We start from the raw sequence: 22,498 nt of genomic DNA on the forward strand, positions 1-22,498 counted from the left end.
TGGCCAAATGCTTCCCAGCTGACCATCTACAGCCTTGAGGGCTAGAAGCCTAGCTGTTAAAAAATAAAAAGTAGAGGAGCTGTAATTCTCAGGGTGGCGTTGTTCAGCCACAGCAACATTCCAGACTCACAATGTGCAGCTCGCAGCTGAAAAAGGCAAAAGTGGGGGAGCAGGAGGTGGAAAGGAAGGAAGCCAGAGCGACAAATTTGATCAGCATGCAATAACAGATCTCCAGCGGGCAAGATAAACATTCTCCATCCTTTCCACTTATTTTCCAACAAGCAAAAATTGCTCCAAGACAACAGGAGTGTGGAAGCAAGATATCAAAATATTTGTATCCAGCAAGGAGGGAGGGGAAAGAACACGCAAGGATGGTATCCAACTAGGTCCTACTCAGAGTAGGTCCTCTGACAGCAGTGGTCTCCAATTAGTCATGACTAACTTAACACCGTAGGGTCTGAGCACAACTTAACACCAAATCTAGAAAGCAGGTTATAGAACAAAGTAAAAGAAAGGGCCCAAAACGAAGTCCAAGCATAGGTGGTACATGACCCCAGTCAAGCTTGCAAAAATTTACCACTTGCCTGATAACAAATGTTGGAAATGTAAAGAAACTGAAGGTACCTTTTTTCACCTTTGGTGGACGTGCCCAAAGATTAAGGCTTTCTGGGAAATGATATATAATGAAATGAAAAAGGTATTTAAATATACCTTCCTTAAGAAACCAGAGGCCTTTCTCTTGGGCATGGTCGGCCAATTGGTGCCAAAGGAAGACAGAACATTATTTATGTATGCCACAACAGCAGCAAGAATACTCATCGCAAAGTATTGGAAGACAAAAGATTTACCCACCTTGGAAGAATGGCAGATGAAGGTGATAGACTATATGGGACTGGCAGAAATGACCGGCAGAATCCGAGACCAGGGAAAAGAGACGGCGGAAGAAGATTGGAAGAAATTCAAGAACTATCTTAAGAAATATTGTAAAATTAATGAGTGTTAGAATGATGCGATTTTAGAAATTAAGTGGATTACAGCTGTAAAGATTAAGTTAAAAGAAAAGAAAGGTCAATAATTACATAAAATTAAGGGTGAGGATTTGCTGAACTGAATATTTGAAATTGGAATGCAGAAAGGGAAGGTATGAGGAGGTCGGGGAAGTAAGCTTTAAGAAAATAAGGATTTGAAATTATACTTGTTTTTTCTCGTATGTGTGTTTGTTTGTATTGTTGTGTTTGTTTATATAATGTGTGAAACTTTAATAAATATTTTATTTAAAAAAAACAACGAAGTCCAAGCAGTTTTGATAAAGGAAGAATTTCCAACCCCACTGGAAGGCACAGAGATTGGATAAATATTGGTAACAATCTCAGCAGAAGCCTAAAAGACCTACCACGAAGGACATCTTTTGTAAGAGGCTGGAGGGGCAAATAACTCATCTGGGGCCTGTTTTGGAAGGGGATCAGTTGTGGCTCAAGCCCCTGTTTCAAAGAGGCTCATTTCTTCTACCCGCCATTTGTGAAGGACAACCACAAAGCAAGCCTGTCTCAACAAGCAACTTGCTCTCTTTGTAAATGAATATCCCCCAACCTGGTGTGTCATTCCCCCCCCCCCATGCTTTAAGCCCCAAACCCCCATCGGCCCCGGCCAGCATGGTTTCGTACTCCAAAAACATCTGGAGGTGGCGTCAGGGCAAGGCATTTTGCTGCCTGATGACAAGATGGCGCCCCTCCCCAATGCCACACGCAGAAGTCGACGGGCATGGGAGCCAACTCCGAGGGGCTGAGGTAGCAAAAACCCGGGCACATTTGGGGCACCCCACCACCACCCCGCATCTCCGTAAATAAATAAATAACACCCCCCCCCAAAAAAAACCTGGACACTTAATGTAAAATGCATAAATCCACCTGTATGGGCATGCTGGCCCCCAAAAAGAGGATATGTCTGGGGAAACCCGGACGAATGGCAATCCTAGGCTGAGGGGTCTTCGACCCCCCCATTAAATAATTGAGAGGGCCGCCCCCCTCCAAGTTGATAGGCATGGTCATTCAAATAGTGCGCATGCACCGTGTCATGTGATTATGCAGGGCGGGGCTTAACTGCAACCCCCCCCAATATTTTATTTAAGTTGGTACCCGTGCCGACTGGACTGGGTTGACTCTTAGGCCACATTCATAGCACTATGGTAGCACTGCACATGGTCATGGGTTGCCCAGCAGAATTCTGGGGACTATGGTTTGTTAAGGGTGCTGATGGCTTACTATTATTATCATCATCATCATCATCATCATCATCATCATCATCATCATCATCATGTAATCTCACTGTATACAAGTTGTACAAGTGACAATAAAGTATTTCAATATTATTATTGTTGTTGTTGTTTTGTTGTTGTTGTTGCTGCTGCTCCTATTGTTTTTTATTAAATTTGTATACCACTCTATACTCGCAGGTCTCAGGTTGGTTACAACATAAAATCACAATACAAGAGCTTCTCCAAGATTTGGTGTTTAGTATCAAGCTCTATCAAAAAGACCGGCAGAGAGGAACTGAGAGACAATCAAGCGCCTCGGACGTGAGATCTCCAGGCTGATAGTAGATTAAGACTGATGGACATTTTTGGGGACTGAAACTGGGAAAGGGGGGGGTGGAGTTTGGGATTCCAAAGGGTTCATAATTACAATTTATTTTGTTGCTTTTATTTTTTCTTATCATTGTTAGGTAAATTGGGAAATTCGTGGAAGGGAACCTTGGTCGGCCTTAGAAAAAATGGTTTAAGAATAAGAACTGATGTATAAGTTCGATGATTAAGTTTGGATAAGGTAAAACTGGATTTTGTAAATGAACTAAACTAAATGAAGATAAGGCTATCAAAAATAAACTGAAGAAAGGGATGAGAAACACTGTAAAATTAATGAATGTTAGAACGATGACGGCTTAGAAGCTAGGTGGTTTGTAGCAATAATGTTCAAGTTAAAAGAAAAGAAAGGTTAAAACTAAATGAAATTAAGGGAGAGGACTTGCTGAATAAATATTTTGAAATTGGAATACAGAAAGGGGAGGTAGGAGGAGGTCAGCGAAGTAAGGCATAAGAAAATAAGGGATTGAAATTATACTTGTTCTTTTTTGTCTGTGTTTTGTTTGTTTTTCTTTTGTAAATAATTTCTGAAACTTCAAAAAATATCTATTTTTTTAAAAAAATCACAATACAAAAACACAAAATCTGTACTACTGCACTGGGGCGGTTGTGATCTGCCGTTATCTCCTTCGCCAAGTAAAAAATGAAATGAACTCAGGCGAAAAACATCAGAGGGGCTTCTTCGGAGACCAAAAACTTCTCGCTTGAACTAGCGAGATTTTGTGGGCAACTTTTGCACACTCCTTAAAACCCATGTTCCCGTCATAAGCTTTATAAATATTAATAGCAACGCTCCCCCCCCCCCGGAGCCTCAAGTCCCTCTTTTTCCTGTCAATGTTATGATTAGAGATGAAAAGCAAGAGAGGTCACGTAGATTAATCAGTTAATATTTATTTTCCCGCCCAGATCTTCCACCCACCCAGGAGACCCTGGACAGCTAGCAATAGGCTAAATGAGAACCACAACAAAACACAAAAGCCAGAATTTTGCGCAGATGTTCCCTAGGCTATGACTATGTTGATTCTCGTAACTGTTGATTTCTTTTGCAGGGGGTGGGACTGGTACTGTGGCATCTGAATATAGACTGCATTTTTAATCAAGGCATATATTGGCTTATATCTTGATCAGGTTCCTAAATTAAATGGGCTTAGATTTTCAAATGTTATGCCAGGCAGAAGACCAACTGCCTAAGTACTTTGGCAAGATGTTTATCCTTCTGGAAAAGAGGGCCCCTTTGGTTTATTAGTTTATTGCGGTCATAAAAAGGCTGAGAAGCAGGTCACTAACCTTGCATGCTGTAGAGTACAACTAAGTTGTAAAAGTGGTAGGTAAACAGTAAAATAAAACCATGTGCCTTAAACTTGAGCTACAGGACAAAAGGCCAAGGGCACATGGAAAACAAAGGCAACTGGCTTGGCTGGGGAAAAAGAAGCTTCTTCCTATTTTATTTTGAGGCTGTAAACTGGTCCATCCTTTCCTTTGAGAAGGCTTATCCTTCTTAAAAGGCTACCTATGTTATGTACTAAATATTTGCTTAAATGTAATTATGCAAAGGATTTAACAAATGCTAGAAGAGTTGTATTTATCCTGGAATTAAGTCAGCCAGCAGTTTAGCCCCCCCTGCCAGACAGGAAGACGCCATCAAATGTTGTCCTGATATATTAGCTGTCAAACATTTGTTTAGAAACCTTCAAATGAAGGAGATCTTTCAATGTTTATGTGAACCCAAGGTCTCTGACATCTGTTCAAGATAAAATTTTAAAATTATTAACCATCTGTTTTGGAGGGCAAGGAAGGCAAGAGGTGAGCTGGTAATTAAGATTCCTTGTTGAGACACATGTAAGATATATTACTACTTATTTGTCATTTATAGATGTAACAATATATAGCTCTTTGTGTTCCATATAAGGACAGGAGGATATGAGTGTATCTTAAAATTGGTTATAGCAATCAGCCAATAGGAAATTCAAGCAGGCTGATTGAACAAAGGCAGCCACAGGAGGAGCAAAGGGGGGGTGGATTAAGGAAATATAAGGGCTGGCCATAATGGCAGGAGGCAGGGGCCAGAGCTTGGTAACCATATACCACTGTGCCTCTCATTTATTTGTCTGACAAATAAATTATTATTTTAATTTCTCTGTTGCTGCGTTGAATATTTCATTCCAGCTAAGCGTTAACCACAAGCAGGGTGCTACAGTACTCAAGTGCAGATATTTATTTCATAAAAATTACATGCCGCTTGAGTCCAGAAATAGATAAAACGGTAAAATCATCACGAGGCAAAAATTACAGCAATAATTTAAAACATACGAAAAGTTAAAACAGCAATGGCGGAACGTTATGGTCTGAATGCTGCCGCCCTTGAGGCCAAGGGAGGAACTGCAGGGAGGCAAGGTGGCATCTTAACACCCATAGGGCAGAGCCTGTCACATGATTCCACCTCCTGTCTTTTGAGTTAGTTCATGTCTGTTCACAATGAACATAAAAACACATAAATTAAATGTGTTTATTTAATCCATTTGTATACTACCTTTCCTCCAGGGAACTCAAGGTGGCCCATATAGCTCTCCCTGGTTTATCCTCACAACAAAACAAAACTAATAATAATAATAATAATAATAATAATAATAATAATAATAATAATAATAAATTTTATTTATACCCCGCCCTCCCCAGCTGAGACCAGGCTCAGGGCGGCTAACAGCACATATAAAAACAATTGATTGAAATACAACTTAAAAACAAGATTAAAACACAACATTAAAATGCAGCCTCATTTCAGTAGAAACTCAAATCAAAAACTTTTTTGGGGATGAAAACGTCAAGTCTTCACCAAGGCCAGTTATCCAGACTGGTCCTACATGGGCCAGAAAAAAGCCAGGGAAGTCCCCAAATAGGAGTTCCATCACAGAAGGAGAAAGGAAAAAGGAAAGAGAGGGAGGGGATCAAGTTGATCTCAAGCCATAGGCCAGGCAGAATAACTCCTGTCTTACAGGCCCTGCAGAAAGAAATCAGATCCTGCCTAGGCTGAGTCACCCAGTGAGCTTCATGACCAAGTGGGGGGATTCGAACCCTGGTCTCCCAGCTCCTAGTCCAGCACTCTAACCACTGTGCCGTACTGGCTCTCTAAATGAATTCAACCACTTTCTGGCCACTTTAGGAAAGTGCGCATTGCTATCTTACATAATATACGTTCCTTTTTCCCTTTTATCATACTGTAAGGTTTTTATATTCTGCAATTCTATTGCTTAAACTGAGCATGCCTTCCTATCAAGCCTAAAAAAAAGCAGTATGCATTTTCATTACGTGTATAAAAAAAGAACATCCCTGTCGTCCTTAAAGCCAGACTTCCTCATGCTCATACTGAAATTCTTACTTGCAACACCCCACAGGTCCCTGAAACCCATGTGCAGCGCAGTGAACGTGGAAACATGTTTCCCTTAAACAACTAAGGATCTTATGCTAAAAAAAGCAAGGAATTTAAACCTTTTTAAAATAGCAATAATAATAATAATAAAATCACAATTTGCAAGCTGACGATCAAAAAGCTTTATGCTTGGCAGGGGAAAACAGAATTAGCTCAGGGATCTGAGAATGCCTGGATAATACCTGCATTTTTTTTTAAGCCTCTGTGGCTAAGAGGAGGAAGAAGGAAGGACTAAGGGGGCACCCAGCTCATTTACCAAGCATATGGGGAAGAACAGTGAATGAGGTGCAGGCGCTAGGATAAGGTTCCTTGGTTGAGCATATGCCTCTCATAAGGTACCTCCAGCTGGCCCTCACCATTTGGCCAACTCTTTGCCAAAGCAATTAAACATTCAGCGCCACCCCGCCACCCCCAAGCTTCACGCAGCAAGATTCAAAATTTATTTTAACGCCTTATGTTCCTACTTTTCCTCAGTCAAACTCAGATTTTCAAGACCTGGTTTCGGAGGTGCTTGAATGACTTAGGATTTACTTCCAAACAAACAGCCCTTGAACTGGTTGCCTTTGGCGAGGAGAAACTCTCTCCAGGTAACCAGGCAGGAAAAAGAGAGTTAGTGGACTGTGTACCCGTGGCACAGACCTATCCAACTCTCAACCTGCTCCCCTTTATGGTACATGGGTTGGGGCTACTTCACTTTTCTTCCGTAAGGTCCAGTCGTGGCCGACTCTGGGGTTGCAGAGCTCATCTTGCTTTATTGGCCGAGGGAGCCGGCGTAAAGCTTCCAGGTCATGTGGCCAGCATGACTGAGCCGCTTCTGGCAAACCAGAGCAGCGCACAGAAACGCCGTTTACATTCCCGCTGGAGCGTTACCTGTTTATCTACTTGCACTTTGACGTGCTTTCGAACTGCTAGGTTGGCAGGAGCAGGGACCGAGCAACGGGAACTCACCCCGTCGCGGGGATTCGAACCACCGAACTTCTGATGGGCAAGTCCTAGGCTCTGTGGTTTAACCCACAGCGCCACCCACGTCCCTTACCTCTTACAAATTGAGCTGGTTCTCAAGGACCAAGGAATGTGCGCTAGGCCCTTTAAAACACTGTCTCCTGAGCTTGCCTGTCAGTCTGAGCCATCCGTCCCAGGTGTGAGGACACTGCCTAAGCACTTCCTCTCTGTTTCTCTGCTTGCCATCTTAGATCTTGGCTTTGACCGTGAATGTCATTTGCCGTTTTTGGAACTTTGGGCCCAACTCCAGGGCCCAGGATCCGAAGGAACGGCAGCCTCACGTTAAGACAGCCTCCGACGAGCAGTGAAGAAAATGCTCCGCTTTCCCCAGAGTGACTCCCTCGACCCCTGCTCTGATGCATCATCGGACGAAATCTCCTGCATCTGTCCTCTCCAGATAGCAGCAGAAGAGCTGCCTCATTTGGATCAGGCAGTCGAAGGTCCGCGTCAAGACCTCCTTTCTCCAGCCCAGGTATCTCTGAACTCCAATTCCCATTGGTCATTAAGAAGAGCCTGCTGGAACAAGTCAGTAGCCCATCAAGGCCAGCATCACAGTGGCCACACAAATGCAGGACCGGAGCAAATTTAGCAGCTTTCCCTCTTTGGGACGCGGGTGGCGCTGTGGGTTAAACCACAGAGCCTAGGACTCAGAAGGTCGGTGGTTCCAATCCCTGCGACGGGGTGAGCTCCCGTTGCTCGGTCCCTGCTCCTGCCAACCTAGCAGTTCGAAAGCACGTCAAAGTGCAAGTAGATAAATAGGTACCACTCCAGCGGGAAGGTAAATAGCGTTTCCGTGCACTGCTCTGGTTCGCCAGAAGCGGCTTAGTCATGCTGGCCACATGACTTGGAAGCTGTACGCTGGCTCCCTCGGCCAGTAAAGCGAGATGAGCGCCGCAACCCCAGAGTCGGCCACAACTGGTCGGGGTCCCTTTACCTTTACCTCCTTCTGCAGCTTCCAGCACCTGGTATTCAGAAGCATTCCCTGCACAGCATAGCTATTGTGGCTAATGGGGAGCGGAATTAAAAGCTGAATCCTCTTGTCATGAGCTCGTCCTACACTTGAGTAGGAACCTGGCAGAGACACATGCCCGACTGGCATGTTCTCTCCCTCCTGGTCGTTTGTTCAGGAGCTTCAAAAGCTTTCTTCTGCCTGAACATCACAGCAACCGATGCCAACAGACACCGGCACACTTAGGGATCCGCAGAGTCTTTGCAGTTTGCGTAACAGACCTCAGCAACTCAGCATTTTGGCTAATCTACTTTATTTACATGTAAACACACGGAGCACTGCAACATGGCTCCCTCTCTCTCTAGCATCAGACAGCAAAGAGAAAGAACAAAGGACAATAGTCCCACTTCATGGAACACAGTAACACAAACATCCTGTCTCTGTCACTTCCCACTCTGCGGAATGAAAACATACACCATCATGTGATAGACAACAATCCCATGACTGCAATCATAGAGCAGGAATTCTAACACCTTTATGAAACTGTGGCAGTGAGGTTTATGACGCAGGACCACACAGCTCAGTGGCAAGGCACAGGCTCTGAACACAGGGGGTCCCAGGCTCAGTTGCCAGCAACTCAGGTAACAGGAGATTGGAAAGACCCTCTAGATGAGACTTGGGAGAGTTCTCGTGCATCAGCCTAGACAACTCTAATTTTTTTTTTAAAAGATATTTATTGAAAAAAGAATTTTATTTTTTTTAAATTATAAAGAAAAAAGACAAAAACAGAAAAAATAAAACCATCATTTTCAAATTCTCCACTTTCATTACCTTCTTTCCATGACCTCCTCCTCCTCCCATCTCTTGTATCTTGATTAATAATTGTCGCAGCAAATCCTTTCCAGCCTAGACAACTCTAGGGGGCCCAGCCATCTGACTCAACCTCAAGCAGCTTCCTGTGTACACCCCTCCATGGCTGCACCCCCGTTTTGTCTGCTGGGCTGCGGAAAGAATCCACTAACCTCCATCTCCAGGCCAGCCAGCCCCCACCTCTTAATGGGCTGTGGTGTGCACACAATTAATTAATGGGCTTATTAATTAGGAAAGAAGTCCCTCTTTGGGCTGCAATTGGGGTCATCCGTTTCTAAAGTAAGAACAGCCTGTACTAAAGATAAAATTGGGGGAGGAAACCCTCGCAGTCTTCTGCAGAGATCTGATCTGGTGGAGTCTCAATTATGCAAACCACAGGAAACAGGAGAAATAAAGGGGGAGGTGGAATTGGGTGAAACCTTCACTGTCCCAATTTCTTTCCCAACAGCGAAAGAGAGATAGGAAGCCAGCCCAGCCACTAACCCGTGGTCAAATTACGGTGGTGCAGCAGAACCCACCTGGCATTCTGCACCCAGGGCGGGGAACCCTCCTTCCTCCAGATGTTCCTGGACTCCAACTCCCATCATCTCTTGGGCTGATGGGAGTTAAGAGTACAGCAACATCTGGAGGGTCAACTATTCCCCACTCCTACTCTGCATAAACAAACTCTGCTGGAAGACAGGGGGACACTCAAAAGAGATCCAGCATGATGTAACAGATTAGAATTTGGGACATGGATTCAGAAATCTGGGTTTAAATAAGCACATTTGCTGCAAGGTCTACATTTATTTTCCACATTTATATTGCTCTGTAACAAGAGTTCTCCAGGAGGCTCCCAAAACAAGAAAAATGGTAATACAATATAAACTGTAACAAATTCATTAAATGGAAAGAATTAGAAGCCCAGTTTAAAACAGAGAGGTTCAGGCTATAGAATGTAAGTCGTTTAAAAGGCGTGAGTGAATCAAAAGGTTTCTAGGTAAAGTAAAGGGGACCCCTGACCATTAGGTCCAGTCATGGCCGACTCTGGGGTTGTGGCGCTCATCTCGCTTTATTGGCCAAGGGAGCCAGCGTACAGCTTCCGGGTCATATGGCCAGCATGACTAAGCCGCTTCTGGCGAACCAGAGCAGTGCACGGAAACACCATTTACCTTCCCACCGGAGTGGTACCTATTTATCTACTTGCACTTTGACGTGCTTTCAAACTGCTAGGTGGGCAGGAGCTGGGACCGAGCAACGGGAGCTCACCCCGTCGTGGGGATTCGAACTGCTGACCTTCCGATCGGCAATAAAAAGGTTTCTACCTGGTACCAAAAAGACCACCAAGATGGTACCAGATGAAAGTCTGTGGGAAGCTTATTCCACAAAGCCTCCAGGAGTTTCACTCCTGAAAAAGGGGACCCAACCAGTCCTTCTGACTGTGACTCTTCTATCTCAACCTTCCCCACCTAGCGCTTTCCAGGAGTTGTAGACTACAGTTCCCATCAGCCCTGGCTGGAGCTGATGGGAATTGTAGTCCCAAACATCTGGAGGGACCAGGCTGGCAAAGGTTGCGCTCTCTCTCTATCTCTCTCGTTTCCCATTTTAAGGACAAACCCCCCAACTTTCCCAAAGTTAATGGAAGTGATAGCTTATTTACCACTGTCATCTAGGATAAAGAATTTTGACACATCGTTAAATGATAGCACGTTTAGATAAGTCGAGCTGTCACGCCATTTAATGGATGTCTCAACTAGCTGATATGTATGTAAAATTTATGCACTCTGGTATATCACGCAGAGATAATGTTTTAATCAACATCCCACTTTTTCAAGGTCTAAGATTCCAAACAATGAAAACATTCCGTCAGGCGCTTCCAGACCCCTCCAAGACACAGAGGATGAAACACACCCAAGCCCTTCAACGTTTGACAAACACACACAAACACACACACACACTCACACCCCTCCCAAAATGGGCAAGGGAGACAGAGATGCACATGACTTGAAGTACGGTAAAATAGACCCTCTGTACAGAGAGAGGCACTAGACCAGAGGTCAGCAAACCTTTTCAGCAGGGGTCCAGTCCACTGTCCCTCAGACCATATAGTGGGCCAGACTATATTTTGAAAAAAATAATGAACGAATTCCTATGCCCCACAAATAACCCAGAGGTGCATTTTAAATAAAAAGGACACATTCTACTCATGTAAAAACACGCTGATTCTCGGACTGTCTGTGGGACGGATTTAGAAGGCGATTGGGCCAGATTTGGGCCCCGGGCCTTAGTTTGCCTGCCCATGCACTAGACCTCTAGACCAGGGGTAGGCAACCTAAGGCCGATGGGCCAGATGCGGCCCAATCGCCTTCTCAATCCGGCCCACAGATGGCCCGGGAATCAGCATGTTTTTACATGAGTAGAATGTGTCCTTTTCTTTAAAATGAATCTCTGGGTTATTTGTGGGGTGTAGAAATTCATTCATTATTTTTTTTCAAAACATAGTCTGGCCCACCACATGGTCTGAGGGACGGTAGACCGGCCCACGGCTGAAAAAGGTTGCTGATCCCTGCTCTAGAGCAGGGGCAGGCAATATGTCACCCTCCAGGTGTTGCTGGTCCACAGCTCGCACAATCTCTGCCCATTGGCTTCTTGCCTACATAACCAGTTTGGGGGCTTCCAAGAAACATCTGGCTGGGTGGACGGAACTAGGCAAGCCTCGGGCTGAGACAGAAGTCCCAGTAGTGAACAATCCATCCCTCTTTACCAGGATTCGAAATTCCCCAGGAGCCAGGCCCATTTTGCACCTGGCTATCGGCCACTTGCGACCATGTGAAGATGTCCAGTGCCAGGACTGAGGTGCCTGTCTGGGGATCCTCAGGTCTGGACTGTTTTCACACACAAGCAATCCATCCTGTAGAATTCTATCTGTTATATTTAATCTTCACAATCAGACGGAATTTCAGGAACTAAAAGGTTGTACTGGAAAACATGACTTTTGAGTCGTCTGGCCCCCAAATGGCAATTAGGCATTCTGTTTTGACGACTGTACAGTGGTACCTCGGGTTAAGAACTTAATTCGTTCCGGAGGTCTGTTCTTAACCTGAAGCACCACTTTAGCTAATGGGGCCTCCTACTGCCACCGCACGATTTCTGTTCTCATCCTGAAGCAAAGTTCTTAACCCGAGGTACTATTTCTGGGTTAGCGGAGTCTGTAACCTGAAGCATATGTAACCTGAAGCATATGTAACCCGAGGTACCACTGTATGCAGAACTGGCAAAACTAACAGAAAAACTACATGAAAAGGACAACAAAGACTTTAAAAGAGAATGGGAACCATTTACAACATATACGAAGAGGCAACATAAAGAAATGGACTCATTGGCAGGGTTTGAGTAAACAATCAAAACTGTATACAACAAAAAATAAGACTATATGTATTAGGGAAATTTTGGGGAAACAATATGGAAATAAAGCAAAACAGGAGTATGAGGGAAGTCCAGGGGAGAAGGGTGGAAATATGAAACATTGTTAAAGATATGTTGTTAGAAGAAGTATACATGGAGAAATCAATAAAAAATATTTAAAAAAAGAAGAGTTGGGAGCCAAATGGCTTCTGGGACCTGGGTCATGGGTGCCAAAACAGAATATCCAGTTGCCATTGGGGGGGGACACTTTTTATTTATTATTTTGATAAGCATGAACTAATAAGCAGTTCACCTAAGTGACACATTGTTAATATCACATTTTTAGCAGAAATTGTTAATGCATGTTTAACTTGCTGTTTAGGGACGCGGGTGGTGCTGTGGGTCTAGGACTTGCCCATCAGAAGGTCAGCAGTTCAAATCCCCGCGACGGGGTGAGCTCCCATTGCTCGGTCCCTGCTCCTGCCCACCTAGCACTTTGAAAGCACGTCAAGAGCAAGTAGATAAATAGGTACCGCTCCAGTGGGAAGGTAAACGGCATTTCCGTGCGCTGCTCTGGTTCGCCAGAAGCGGCTTAGTCCTGCTGGCCACATGACCCAGAAGCTGTACACTGGCTCCCTCGGCCAATAAAGCGAGATGAGCGCCGCAACCCCAGAGTCAGTCACGTCTGGACCTAATGGTCAGGGGTCCCTTTACCTTTACCTAACTTGCTGTTTACAATAAAAATATTGGTACCTTACAAAACACTCTATGTTTTATTGTTAAACTCCTTAACATATCGTCTGTCCTTAACATATACTTTGAGGCTTCAAAACACATTTCAGTAATCCTTGAGTGTCAGCCAGGCACAAAAATAAAGCACCCAGACTTTTTGAGGTGCTCTCAAATGGATAATCTTTTAGGCGCAAAATGCGCCTGGCGCCCTGCTAATTTTGAACCCCATCCTTATTTCAACCCCACAACAATCCTGCGAGGTAGGTTAGGCTGAGAGAGGCAGTGACTGGCCCAAAGTCACGCCCAGTGAGCTACACGGCCAAGTGGGGATATGAACCCTGATCTCCCAGGTCCTAGTAGTCTGATGCGCTAACCACTATACCACCCTGCCCCAGAATGCAAACTGCTGCTTATCCTTAAAGGTAAAGGGACCCCTGACCATTAGGTCCAGTCATGGCTGACTCTGGGGTTGCGGCACTCATCTCGCTTTATTGGCCGAGGCAGCCGGCGTACAGCTTCTGGGTCATGTGGCCAGCATGACTGAGCCGCTTCCAGTGAACAAGAACAGCAAACGGAAACGCCATTTGCCTTCCCGCTGGAGCGGTACCTATTTATCTACTTGCACTTTGACGTGCCTTCGAACTGCTAGGTTGGCAGGAGCTGGGACCCAGCAACGGGAGCTCACCCCATCACGGGGATTCGAACCCCCAACCTTCTGATCGGCAAGTACTAGGCTCTGCGGTTTAACCCACAGCGCCACCCGTGTCCTTATCCACCCTGCTTATCCTTACCCACCCTCAATCCATTAGCAAAAGCAGAATAAACTACACAAAACAATAAAACCTTGCCGAACGATCACTGCAGATCATAAAACAGTGTACACCCAAGAAGCAGAAAGGAGGGGGAGGGGAGAAGAGGAATTACAAAAGGCATAAATCTGGTTATGTGCCTATTAGGGAACAGTGCAAGAAACCCTACATCAGGAATATTACACTATTAAGACCATTTCCGGAGCCTAATGAAATATGCCCAGTGTCATCTCAGAGAGAATTATTTATCTGTTCTCATTTCCGCGAGCTCTCGCTGTACCGACGACCAACGCCGCGTTCAAAGCTTTTGGGGGCTATCGTGCTATCGGCATGTATTACACACAGCTCCCATTTGTCAATGTTGTCCAAACACCGTTGTCCCCGGATCCTGTTTACAAATAAAGCGCCTTTTCTAGGGAGTAACCTGCGCCTTCTGGTTCAGGTTGCCCTGGAAACAAGGTCAAGCAGGTCCACATCTTCATTACGATTCTGCAGGACCACAACAAATAGGAATGAACAAGGTGTGGGGCAAGCAAGTATCTAGTCCTTATTGACTTCGCTGGCAAACGCCTGCAGGAATCTGAGTGGCTGACAATACGCACCTGAGCATTTCCTGTACAGAAGGAAGGCTCACCCACTGGGCAACAGCGTCTGGGGTTGCATATGGTGATCACTCTTCCTGCCATCTCGGTCACTTGGTTTGCTACTATGGGATTTACTCCCAGGTATGCGGGTGGCGCTGTGGGTTAAACCACAGAGCCTAGGACTTCTGCCAATCAGAAGGTCGGCGGTTCGAATCCCCATGACGGGGTGAGCTATCGTTGATCAGTCCCTGCTCCTGCCAACCTAGCAGTTCGAAAGTGCGTCAAAGTGCAAGTAGATAATTAGGTACCGCTCTGGCGGGAAGGTAAACGGCATTTCTGTGCACTGCTCTGGTTCGCCAGAAGTGGCTCAGTCATGCTGGCCACATGACCCAGAAGCTGTATGCCAGCTCCCTCGGCCAGTAAAGCAAGATGAGCACCTCAACCCCAGAGTTGTCCACGACTGGACCTAAATGGTCAGGGGTCCCTTTAAAGGAAGAAGGGATGGGAAGGGGAGAGGAAGGCAAGGCACTGACCTTCTGATCGGCAAGTCCTAGGCTCCGTGGTTTAAACCACAGCACCACCTGCGTGTGTGTGTGTGTGTGTATATATATATATATACACACACACACACACACATATATATATACCGTATTTTTTGCACCATAACACTCACTTTTTTCCTCCTAGAAAGTAAGGGGAAATGTCTGTGCGTGTTATGGAGGGAATGCCTACGGGTGGCATGCCTACGGATTTTCCTCCTCTAAAAACAACGTGCGTGTTATGGTCGGGTGCGTGTTATTTTCTTCAGTGTGGCACACACACAGGTGGTCTTTGAAGGGTGCCAAGTGTGCCCTCCATTGCAGATCATCCAATTCACTGGTCAGTCTGTCCACGCTTGAGCTCTGGGCTGGCATGCCCAAGGGGGGCTGTAATGGAGCCTGATGGAAGTAATCACTGGGAGGACAGGGGCTGATGGGAAATGTACTCCAGAACATCTGGAGGGCACCCAGTTCTGCTTGGGAAGCCCTGTTCTCTCTGGCCAAATATGAGCAATGATGTCAAGGCTGGGGGGGGGGTGTTCTTAAAGGGGAATGACCCCATATCTCCTGGGCCTGGCAGGAATTCTCTTTCATACATTGTGCCAAGCATGGTTACATGATTATTCCCACCCCCAAAAAAAGAACCCACCCATATCACTCCACTTTGTAGTTGCCCCAGTTTCTACAAGGATGGATGATCCCATTTTCAAGTTGAAGTTGGGAGTATGAATGAAGTAGTAAAGACAACAGAGGTTTGGGTATCTCACCAGCAAATCTCACTGGTCAGGAGATATCCGAATCCAGACCCAAATCCAGACACATGTGGGGCATGGAAAGATATGGCAGCCCCAAATGCTGCCCAGATCGAACTAGGAAGCATAGAACTATAGAATTGTAGGGTCATCTAGTCCAACCCCCTGCAGGAATCCCCACATTGCAATGGTCCTGTGCGTCAGGTGCTAATTCCCTACACCATCACCTGCTGGGGGAAGGTTGGGCAAGCAGGAGGGATCAAGAGGATGGAGCAACTGCCCTGTGCAGTGTTAGAAACGAGGTATAAAAGCTAGAAGCGCAACAGCACCTTAAACCCAGGCTTCAGTCGCCACAACGGAATGCCTAGGCGCCCCACTGATCAGCTGATTTGCACAGCGGTGTGGCACCAAAAGACGTGCCTCTTTTGGTGCCCGCAAGCCAGGTGATCCGTGGGGTCAGCTGATTTGCGGGGCAGCGCAGCACCAAGAGAGGCGTTTCTTCTGGTGCCTTGCTGCCCCGCAAGCCAGCTGACTGGTACGGCACAGCAGCAGCGCCAGCCAGCCAGATGGAGATGTTAGTCACCAAACCTGGCGACCAGACTTCTCCAATTCCTCGCAAAAGGCCGCTTGCGTGTCACGAAATGCGGCTGGCGCCCAGTTAGTTTCGAATGCTGCTCCTGCGAGGAAAGGACTGGGTTTTTCCCCCCGCTTAGAGAAAAGGTGAATAAGAAGAGACATGACCAGAGAAGTTTGTCTCCGTCTCTCATTATGCTAGAACTCGTGGAAATCCAAGGAAGCAGAAGATTCAGACCAGTGAAAAAGAAGCTAATTGATAGGGGATGCTCCCTAAGGAAACAGCCATGACCACCAACCCTAACCAATGGCCATTCCGCCATTGGGCGGAGGAGAGCTGTGTTCAAGTCCTTCTTTCAGGCTTCCCAGAATGATCTGTCCAGCCACTGTGGGAAACAAGGACACTGGACTAGGTGTTCCCCCTCTGGACAGCTCCTGGGCTCTCCTGGCGTTCTTAGTTACAACTCAGCCAAGCACACAGGAGTGTTTAAAAAGGCAAAAGCCAGTGGACATATCCCTTTAGGATTGGCATCTTCATCGCCAATGCAGCAGCAATGCCACTTCACAAACCTTCACAAACACCAGAAAGCTACCCAGCCTCTTGCCAGTTCTCCTAACCAGCTGGCAGTACCCCTAACCCCAGCTCAAAAAGACACCCACAACTGCCTCTGTAGCACCAGGGGCCCCCCCACAAAACGCACCAGATAGTTATCACAAACCCTGAGAGAGAAAAGGGTATAATCCCCTTTCATCGACCAGCAACGAACCATCATCCAAATCAAACAGATTCTACCACCTGTGATCCATTTAGGCCTGGGAATTGCAGCTGCATCGCGTAATCTCCTTAAAAGCTAAACTGCATTAAATTCTCAAACTGCCGATATGTTACTGAAGCATCGGGAAAGTGTACCCAAATTCGCTTCCCCCGCCCCTGTAGAGCATACTGCGTTTTAAAGCCCATTTTAATGCCCATCCAAAAATCAAGTACTCATTTGTAGCCACAGCAAAGCGGTGGATTTCAGCTTAGACACCTCAATCCGGTTACGCAGTTTGTGCACAGAGACAGCGAGAACTTTTGTTGGTGATTCAAACCTGAACGAGAACAAACGGGCTGGGGGTGTCCACATTTTGAAGGGCTTCCCCTCTCAGATCTACCCGCCACCTCCTGCCCACATGGGAAGAGCCTGGGGGCTACATGTTTTTCAGGATGGCTTGTTGGGGATACCATTTACCAACTCACCAATGCAATGGGGCAGGATACCAAGAAACCAGGTAGGATATAGTCGTAAGATAGCCACCCACCCCACGCAATCATAGCACAAGTTGCATCTGTTTCCACCTGCAGGTTTCAGACGAATGGCAGTCTGAGGTTAAGTAGAGGACTACAGCCAGCAATCTAATCTTGCTGTGCCACAATTACGCACCACTCAGCTACGAACCAGTCAGGACCTGCAGCTTCTGAGGCCATGTTTTAACACAGCCTTGTATTTAAGGACTTGCCTGGTGGTCACAGGATATCTCCTCTTGATTTCAGTGCAGAAATACCCTCCTTTCATTCTCTGCCGGCTCCCAACAGGCTAGCAAAACATTATTGTGTTTTGGTAGGAACTTTTGTGGGCTTATTGACAAGACTGAATAGCAACATGTGTGTCTGGGGCATGCAAACATGCTATAACAACTTGGGGTTGTTGTTTTTAAAAGCAAAAGTTTAAAGACTCCAGCACATTCAAGTCTTCACCCACAGAGGAGGTTGCCCGCTGCATCTCTGCATGATCCACTGCGACGCTGGCCCCAGCTCATTCCAATCCACCTCTGCTGGGAGTAGGTAATCCTAGGATGCTGCCATCATTCCTAACGCAACAGGTTTGCCTGCCCTCAGAGAAGTGTGCCTTGTGTGCCCCTGCACGAGACACTGCTCTGCAGGCACACTTTGGACAGTAGCTCATGCAAAAACAAGAAGGCTGGTTCTTCTGAGAGAAAGCCGATTTTGCTTACTGAATCTAAGGAGGAGGAAGTCTTTTTCCAGACATTTGAGCAAAGGGCACTTCAGGTTTCTTTTTTGCGAATGAAAGCATGGCAAGCAAAGATGCTATTACGCTGTCAGTGGCACAGCCCCACAGCACCCTGACCAACTGGGGGAAGCTCCTCCAGGTTATAATTGTTGCAAGGGACACAATATTTACACAGACGTTTCCCCCACAATAAAAAACGGCTCTCACGAGTGTGGATTTTGCTAGTCCATGCACAAACGTGTCCTACACTCCAGCTCCTCATGCGTTAAGTCCGTGCTGCGTGCAATTCCTGCGGGAAACACCGGTGATTCCTATGCAACCATAACATGCCAGAGCTGCCCTGATTTGGGCAGTGAGGACGTCTGCCATGCCCAAAGAAAGACCTGCCCAGCTCAATTTTGCAGCTGAAGTTTCCCAACACCTCCCACCCCACGCACACACAGAAGGGGCCCAGGGACAGCAAAGAACAGACCCAATTCCGCCCCTTACTTCTACCTTCTCCCTTTGCCATGCTCCTGTCATTCTCCATGCTACAGAGCATCAATCATAACTAAAGAGCAAGTGCCCTCCATGCGCCGCAGAGGTCTGGTTTGCAAAATGCTGCCGGGGAAGGGAAGGCACTTCCGAAGGAACACAAGAATTTTTTTAACATGGAGATTTGTGGCGCGTGGGGAGGGGGGGGAAGGAGACAATAGTGGGCTGTACTCTCAAGTCAGCCCCACTGATAAAAGGATTGCAGCCTTCTCCTCCGTCTCCCCAATATCCCGGCAGTTTAAAAGAGAGAGAAAAGAAAACAAGCATAATTTCTCTGCCGCTGATGTACATTCCTGTCCAGTAAATACAACCAGCAAGCCTTTAAACAACTCTCTTACCTGCTTTTGGGGAGGAGGGATGGGGAGAGGTGGGATGCAGGCTGGGGGGGCAGATGTGTGCAGAGGGGAGAACACCTCGGAGCAGTTCCGCCTTATTTTGCAGAGGAGGACATGCAAACGGGATGGCCAGGGGTTTTTTTTTGGGGGGGGGGGTGCATCCAAGCAGATCTACCTGACATTCCCGAAATACATTTAGAGTCCAGTTTTTCAAAAATAAACCTGAAACCATCTCATTTAAAGACAAACAGAGAAAATTGCACTGAAATGGGAGGGGGGTGAGAGTGAGGGAGGGCTGGAGGAGGTCAAGGGGGGGGCGTGCAAAGACACCTATTTTCAAAAACCACAAAACCTGCACCTAGGCCTGGCATGCCGACTTGAAGATGTGAAATGAGTACCAATCCCAGCGCTTGGCAATGTTGGGGCCGAAGATGCCATCAGGGGCCATCCCATTTCTCACGCCCCCCCATCCCTGAAATATTACAACCCCCCCCCCAGGCATGCCAGGAGATTCAGCCCCTGGGGGGTGGGGAAGAAGAGGTCGCCCAGGACTTGGGACAACAGGATGAGGTCCTCCCCCCCCCCCACTTTGCAAGCCACATGAAACAACTCCTCTAGAAAAACTATTAACCATTACTATTATTAATCATACAATGAGTTGACCCCCCCCCCACCACCAAAAACCATTCTAAGTCGCAGCTTCGAAAGTTCCAGCCATTCACTTGGCACTTTGGGGGAGCCCGTTTTGTGGGGGGAGAATCGTTGTGAAGGAGAGCGCTGGTGGGGGGGGGCAGAGAGCAAAGAGGCAGGAGAGCCCGGAGGCGGAGCCGGTTGTGGGGCGCATGTCCCCCCCCCCGGCACTCCCTCCCTCCAGCTCCCGGGACGCCCCGAGAGGCGCCGTTAGTTAGGGAAAGCACAAAGCGCGCGCACACACCCAGCCACCCCCTCCCCCCCACCTAAAAATAGAGCTGGGGCGGCGCGGGAAGAAGCGGGGGACCGGGAGGGGGTGGGGAGGAGGCGAGAGAAGTCCGCGCGCGTCACCTTTGCAGCCCGGAGAAGTTGCGCGCCGGCGGCGGGGGAGGCGGCCGGAGAGGCGGAGGATGCGCACCAAGGGGCGGAGGAGGAGGAGGACGAAGCAGCAGCGGCGGCGGCGGCGGGGAGAGTCCGCTCCGGTTCCGGCGGCGCGTCCATCCAGCCCGGCGAGCCGGCTGCGCTGCGGGGCGCACGGGCAGCGGCGGCGGCTGCCTGGCTCGCTCTCTGGCGCTGCTGCGTCTGCGGGATCAAGGAGCGAACCGAACAAAGAGCAGCGGCGCCGGAGCCGGGGAATCAATTTCTAATACCTATCGATGGGGAGGGGAGGAGGGGAGGGAGGGAGGGAGGGAGGGAGGCAGAGGCAGCCAACCGCCCCGTCCTCCCCCTCCCGCTCCTCCTCCGCCTCCTCCTCCCGCTGCGCCCCGAAAGGCCCCGCGCCCAGCGCCGCCGCGCGCGCTCCGGACACCAACCTGGCGCCGCCGCCGGAGGAGAGCCCCGGGCTCCCGATATCGAGCCATCGATCCCGCATCGGCGGCCATCTTGGGGGAGGGAAGGCAGCTGGCTGGCCGGCCGGCGGGGGCGGGGGGGGTACCCGGCCGCCTCTCGGGGGGCTCCGCTGCGGCTGGACTCGCCCCCCCCCCCGCTCTCCAATTCCTCCCCATATCGGGATGGAGAAAGAAACTGCAAGCGAGGCAGCAAAATGAAACGGAGATCCATATATTGGAAACGGGGGAGGGATGAGGGGGGTCAGCAAAAAGAAAGGTCGGCAAATTCGCTTGCAATACAAACCCAACCAAACAAAATATTTCATCCCCGGTCCAGGCATGCTTACTCGGAAGTAAGTCCGGCCGACTTTGCTGGAGGAGCGTCATCATCATAATAATGATGATGATGATGATGAGCCGGGAGTCATTCCCGCCGAGGTCGCCAGACCATACTCGCGAGGAAGCCCACCTTAGGATCGGCCTGATTCCACGCAGGTCCTCGGGAAAGGTGGTCCTGTTTGACTTCGGCGGAGCTTTTTCCTCAAAAGTGGGAGGGAGGCGGCGACAGGCGGGATTTGGAGTAGGGTCGGGTTTACTCGGGAGTAGACCGCGCCGACTTCCCGGGAGCTTCTTGGAAAGTTCGCGCAGGGCGTAGGATCGCGGCCGTCGCTGCGCGATTTGGTTCGGCGCTCGGATATGGGATTAATTCGCACCCCAGAGTCTATCCAATGGGGATGGATGGCAGCGAAGGTGGTCTTCTTTCTGGGGAGAGGGATTCAGCTAGGATATGGGGGCAACAGCCCGATGCTAGAAATGAAATGGCTAAATTTGAAAGGGAAGGGAACCCATGAAGTCATTGCGATTCACCTCAACCTGTGCCCCAAAGGCGATTGGCGTGACCCACATTGCCCATCCACAAAAGAGCTGGCTGAAGAAATTAGGGCAACAGCCCCCCCCCTTGAGAGCTTGCAAAAGTCTCAGACCCCTCCTTCTGTAGGGGTTTTTCTTCCACCCCCAAAAAACCTTTTGAGACTTCAAGACATTTGCTTGCCTGGTGCAGGATAGCAAATGATGCCCACCTCCCCAAAAGTCCAGGCCCCAAAGACCCAAGCGCAGCCAAGTTATATGGGTACCAGGGACTGAATATCTTACAGGCACTGCTCCTTGGCAGTAGAAGTGCAGGCGTAATAAATTAAGTTAGTAAGCATTTGATGACCTTTCGGGACACACAAAATCAGCCGCCCGAGGCAGCAGCTTCAGCTCGCCTAATGGTAGCACCAGCCCTGCAAGGGCCAATCCACAGGTGTGCTCTGGGATCTGAAGATTTCCAACATCAACATTGATGTGTTTGGAGTATAACAGAGGCCTGACAGGACCTGCTGCTGCTGCTTCTTTTTAACTGCAAGAAGCCCCCTTCCATCCCAGCTGGTTATTTTAAGAACACTTTAACACGGTCCTCATTGGTGCCTGAGTTTGCTTGCCTTCCTCTCCCCTCCCCATCCCTTCTTCCTTTAAAAGTAAGGGACCCCTGACCATTAAGTCCAGTCGTGGCCGACTCTGGGGTTGTGGCACTCATCTCGCTTTATTGGCCAAGGGAGCTGGCGTACAGCTTCCGGGTCTTGTGGCCAGCATGACTAAGCTGCTTCTGGTGAACCAGAGCAGCACACGGAAACGCCGTTGACCTTCCCACCAGAGTGGTACCTATTTATCTACTTGCACTTTGAGGTGCTTTCGAACTGCTAGGTTGGCAGGAGCAGGGACCGAGGAACGGGAGCTCACCCCGTTGCGGGGATTCGAACCGCCGACCTTCTGATCTGCAAGTCCTAGGCTCTGTGGTTTAA

The 22,498-nt window shown here is 48.1% G+C and overlaps 1 protein-coding gene across 1 annotated transcript in view; it reads right to left on the reverse strand.

Annotated features, from left to right (window-relative positions):
- CUX2 (cut like homeobox 2) overlaps positions 1-20,470 on the reverse strand; it is a 259,733-nt gene extending 239,263 nt beyond the window's left edge. Inside the window, exon 1 of the mRNA XM_081202920.1 lies at positions 20,182-20,470. Within this exon, the coding sequence (XP_081059046.1) occupies positions 20,182-20,331 (150 nt within the window). The 5' untranslated portion in view covers positions 20,332-20,470. The remainder of the gene's footprint in view (positions 1-20,181) is intronic.
- Positions 20,471-22,498: the final 2,028 nt, after the last annotated feature.

This window comes from Podarcis bocagei, assembly GCF_964188305.1.
Source record: "Podarcis bocagei genome assembly, chromosome: 7".
NCBI lineage: Eukaryota > Metazoa > Chordata > Lepidosauria > Squamata > Lacertidae > Podarcis > Podarcis bocagei.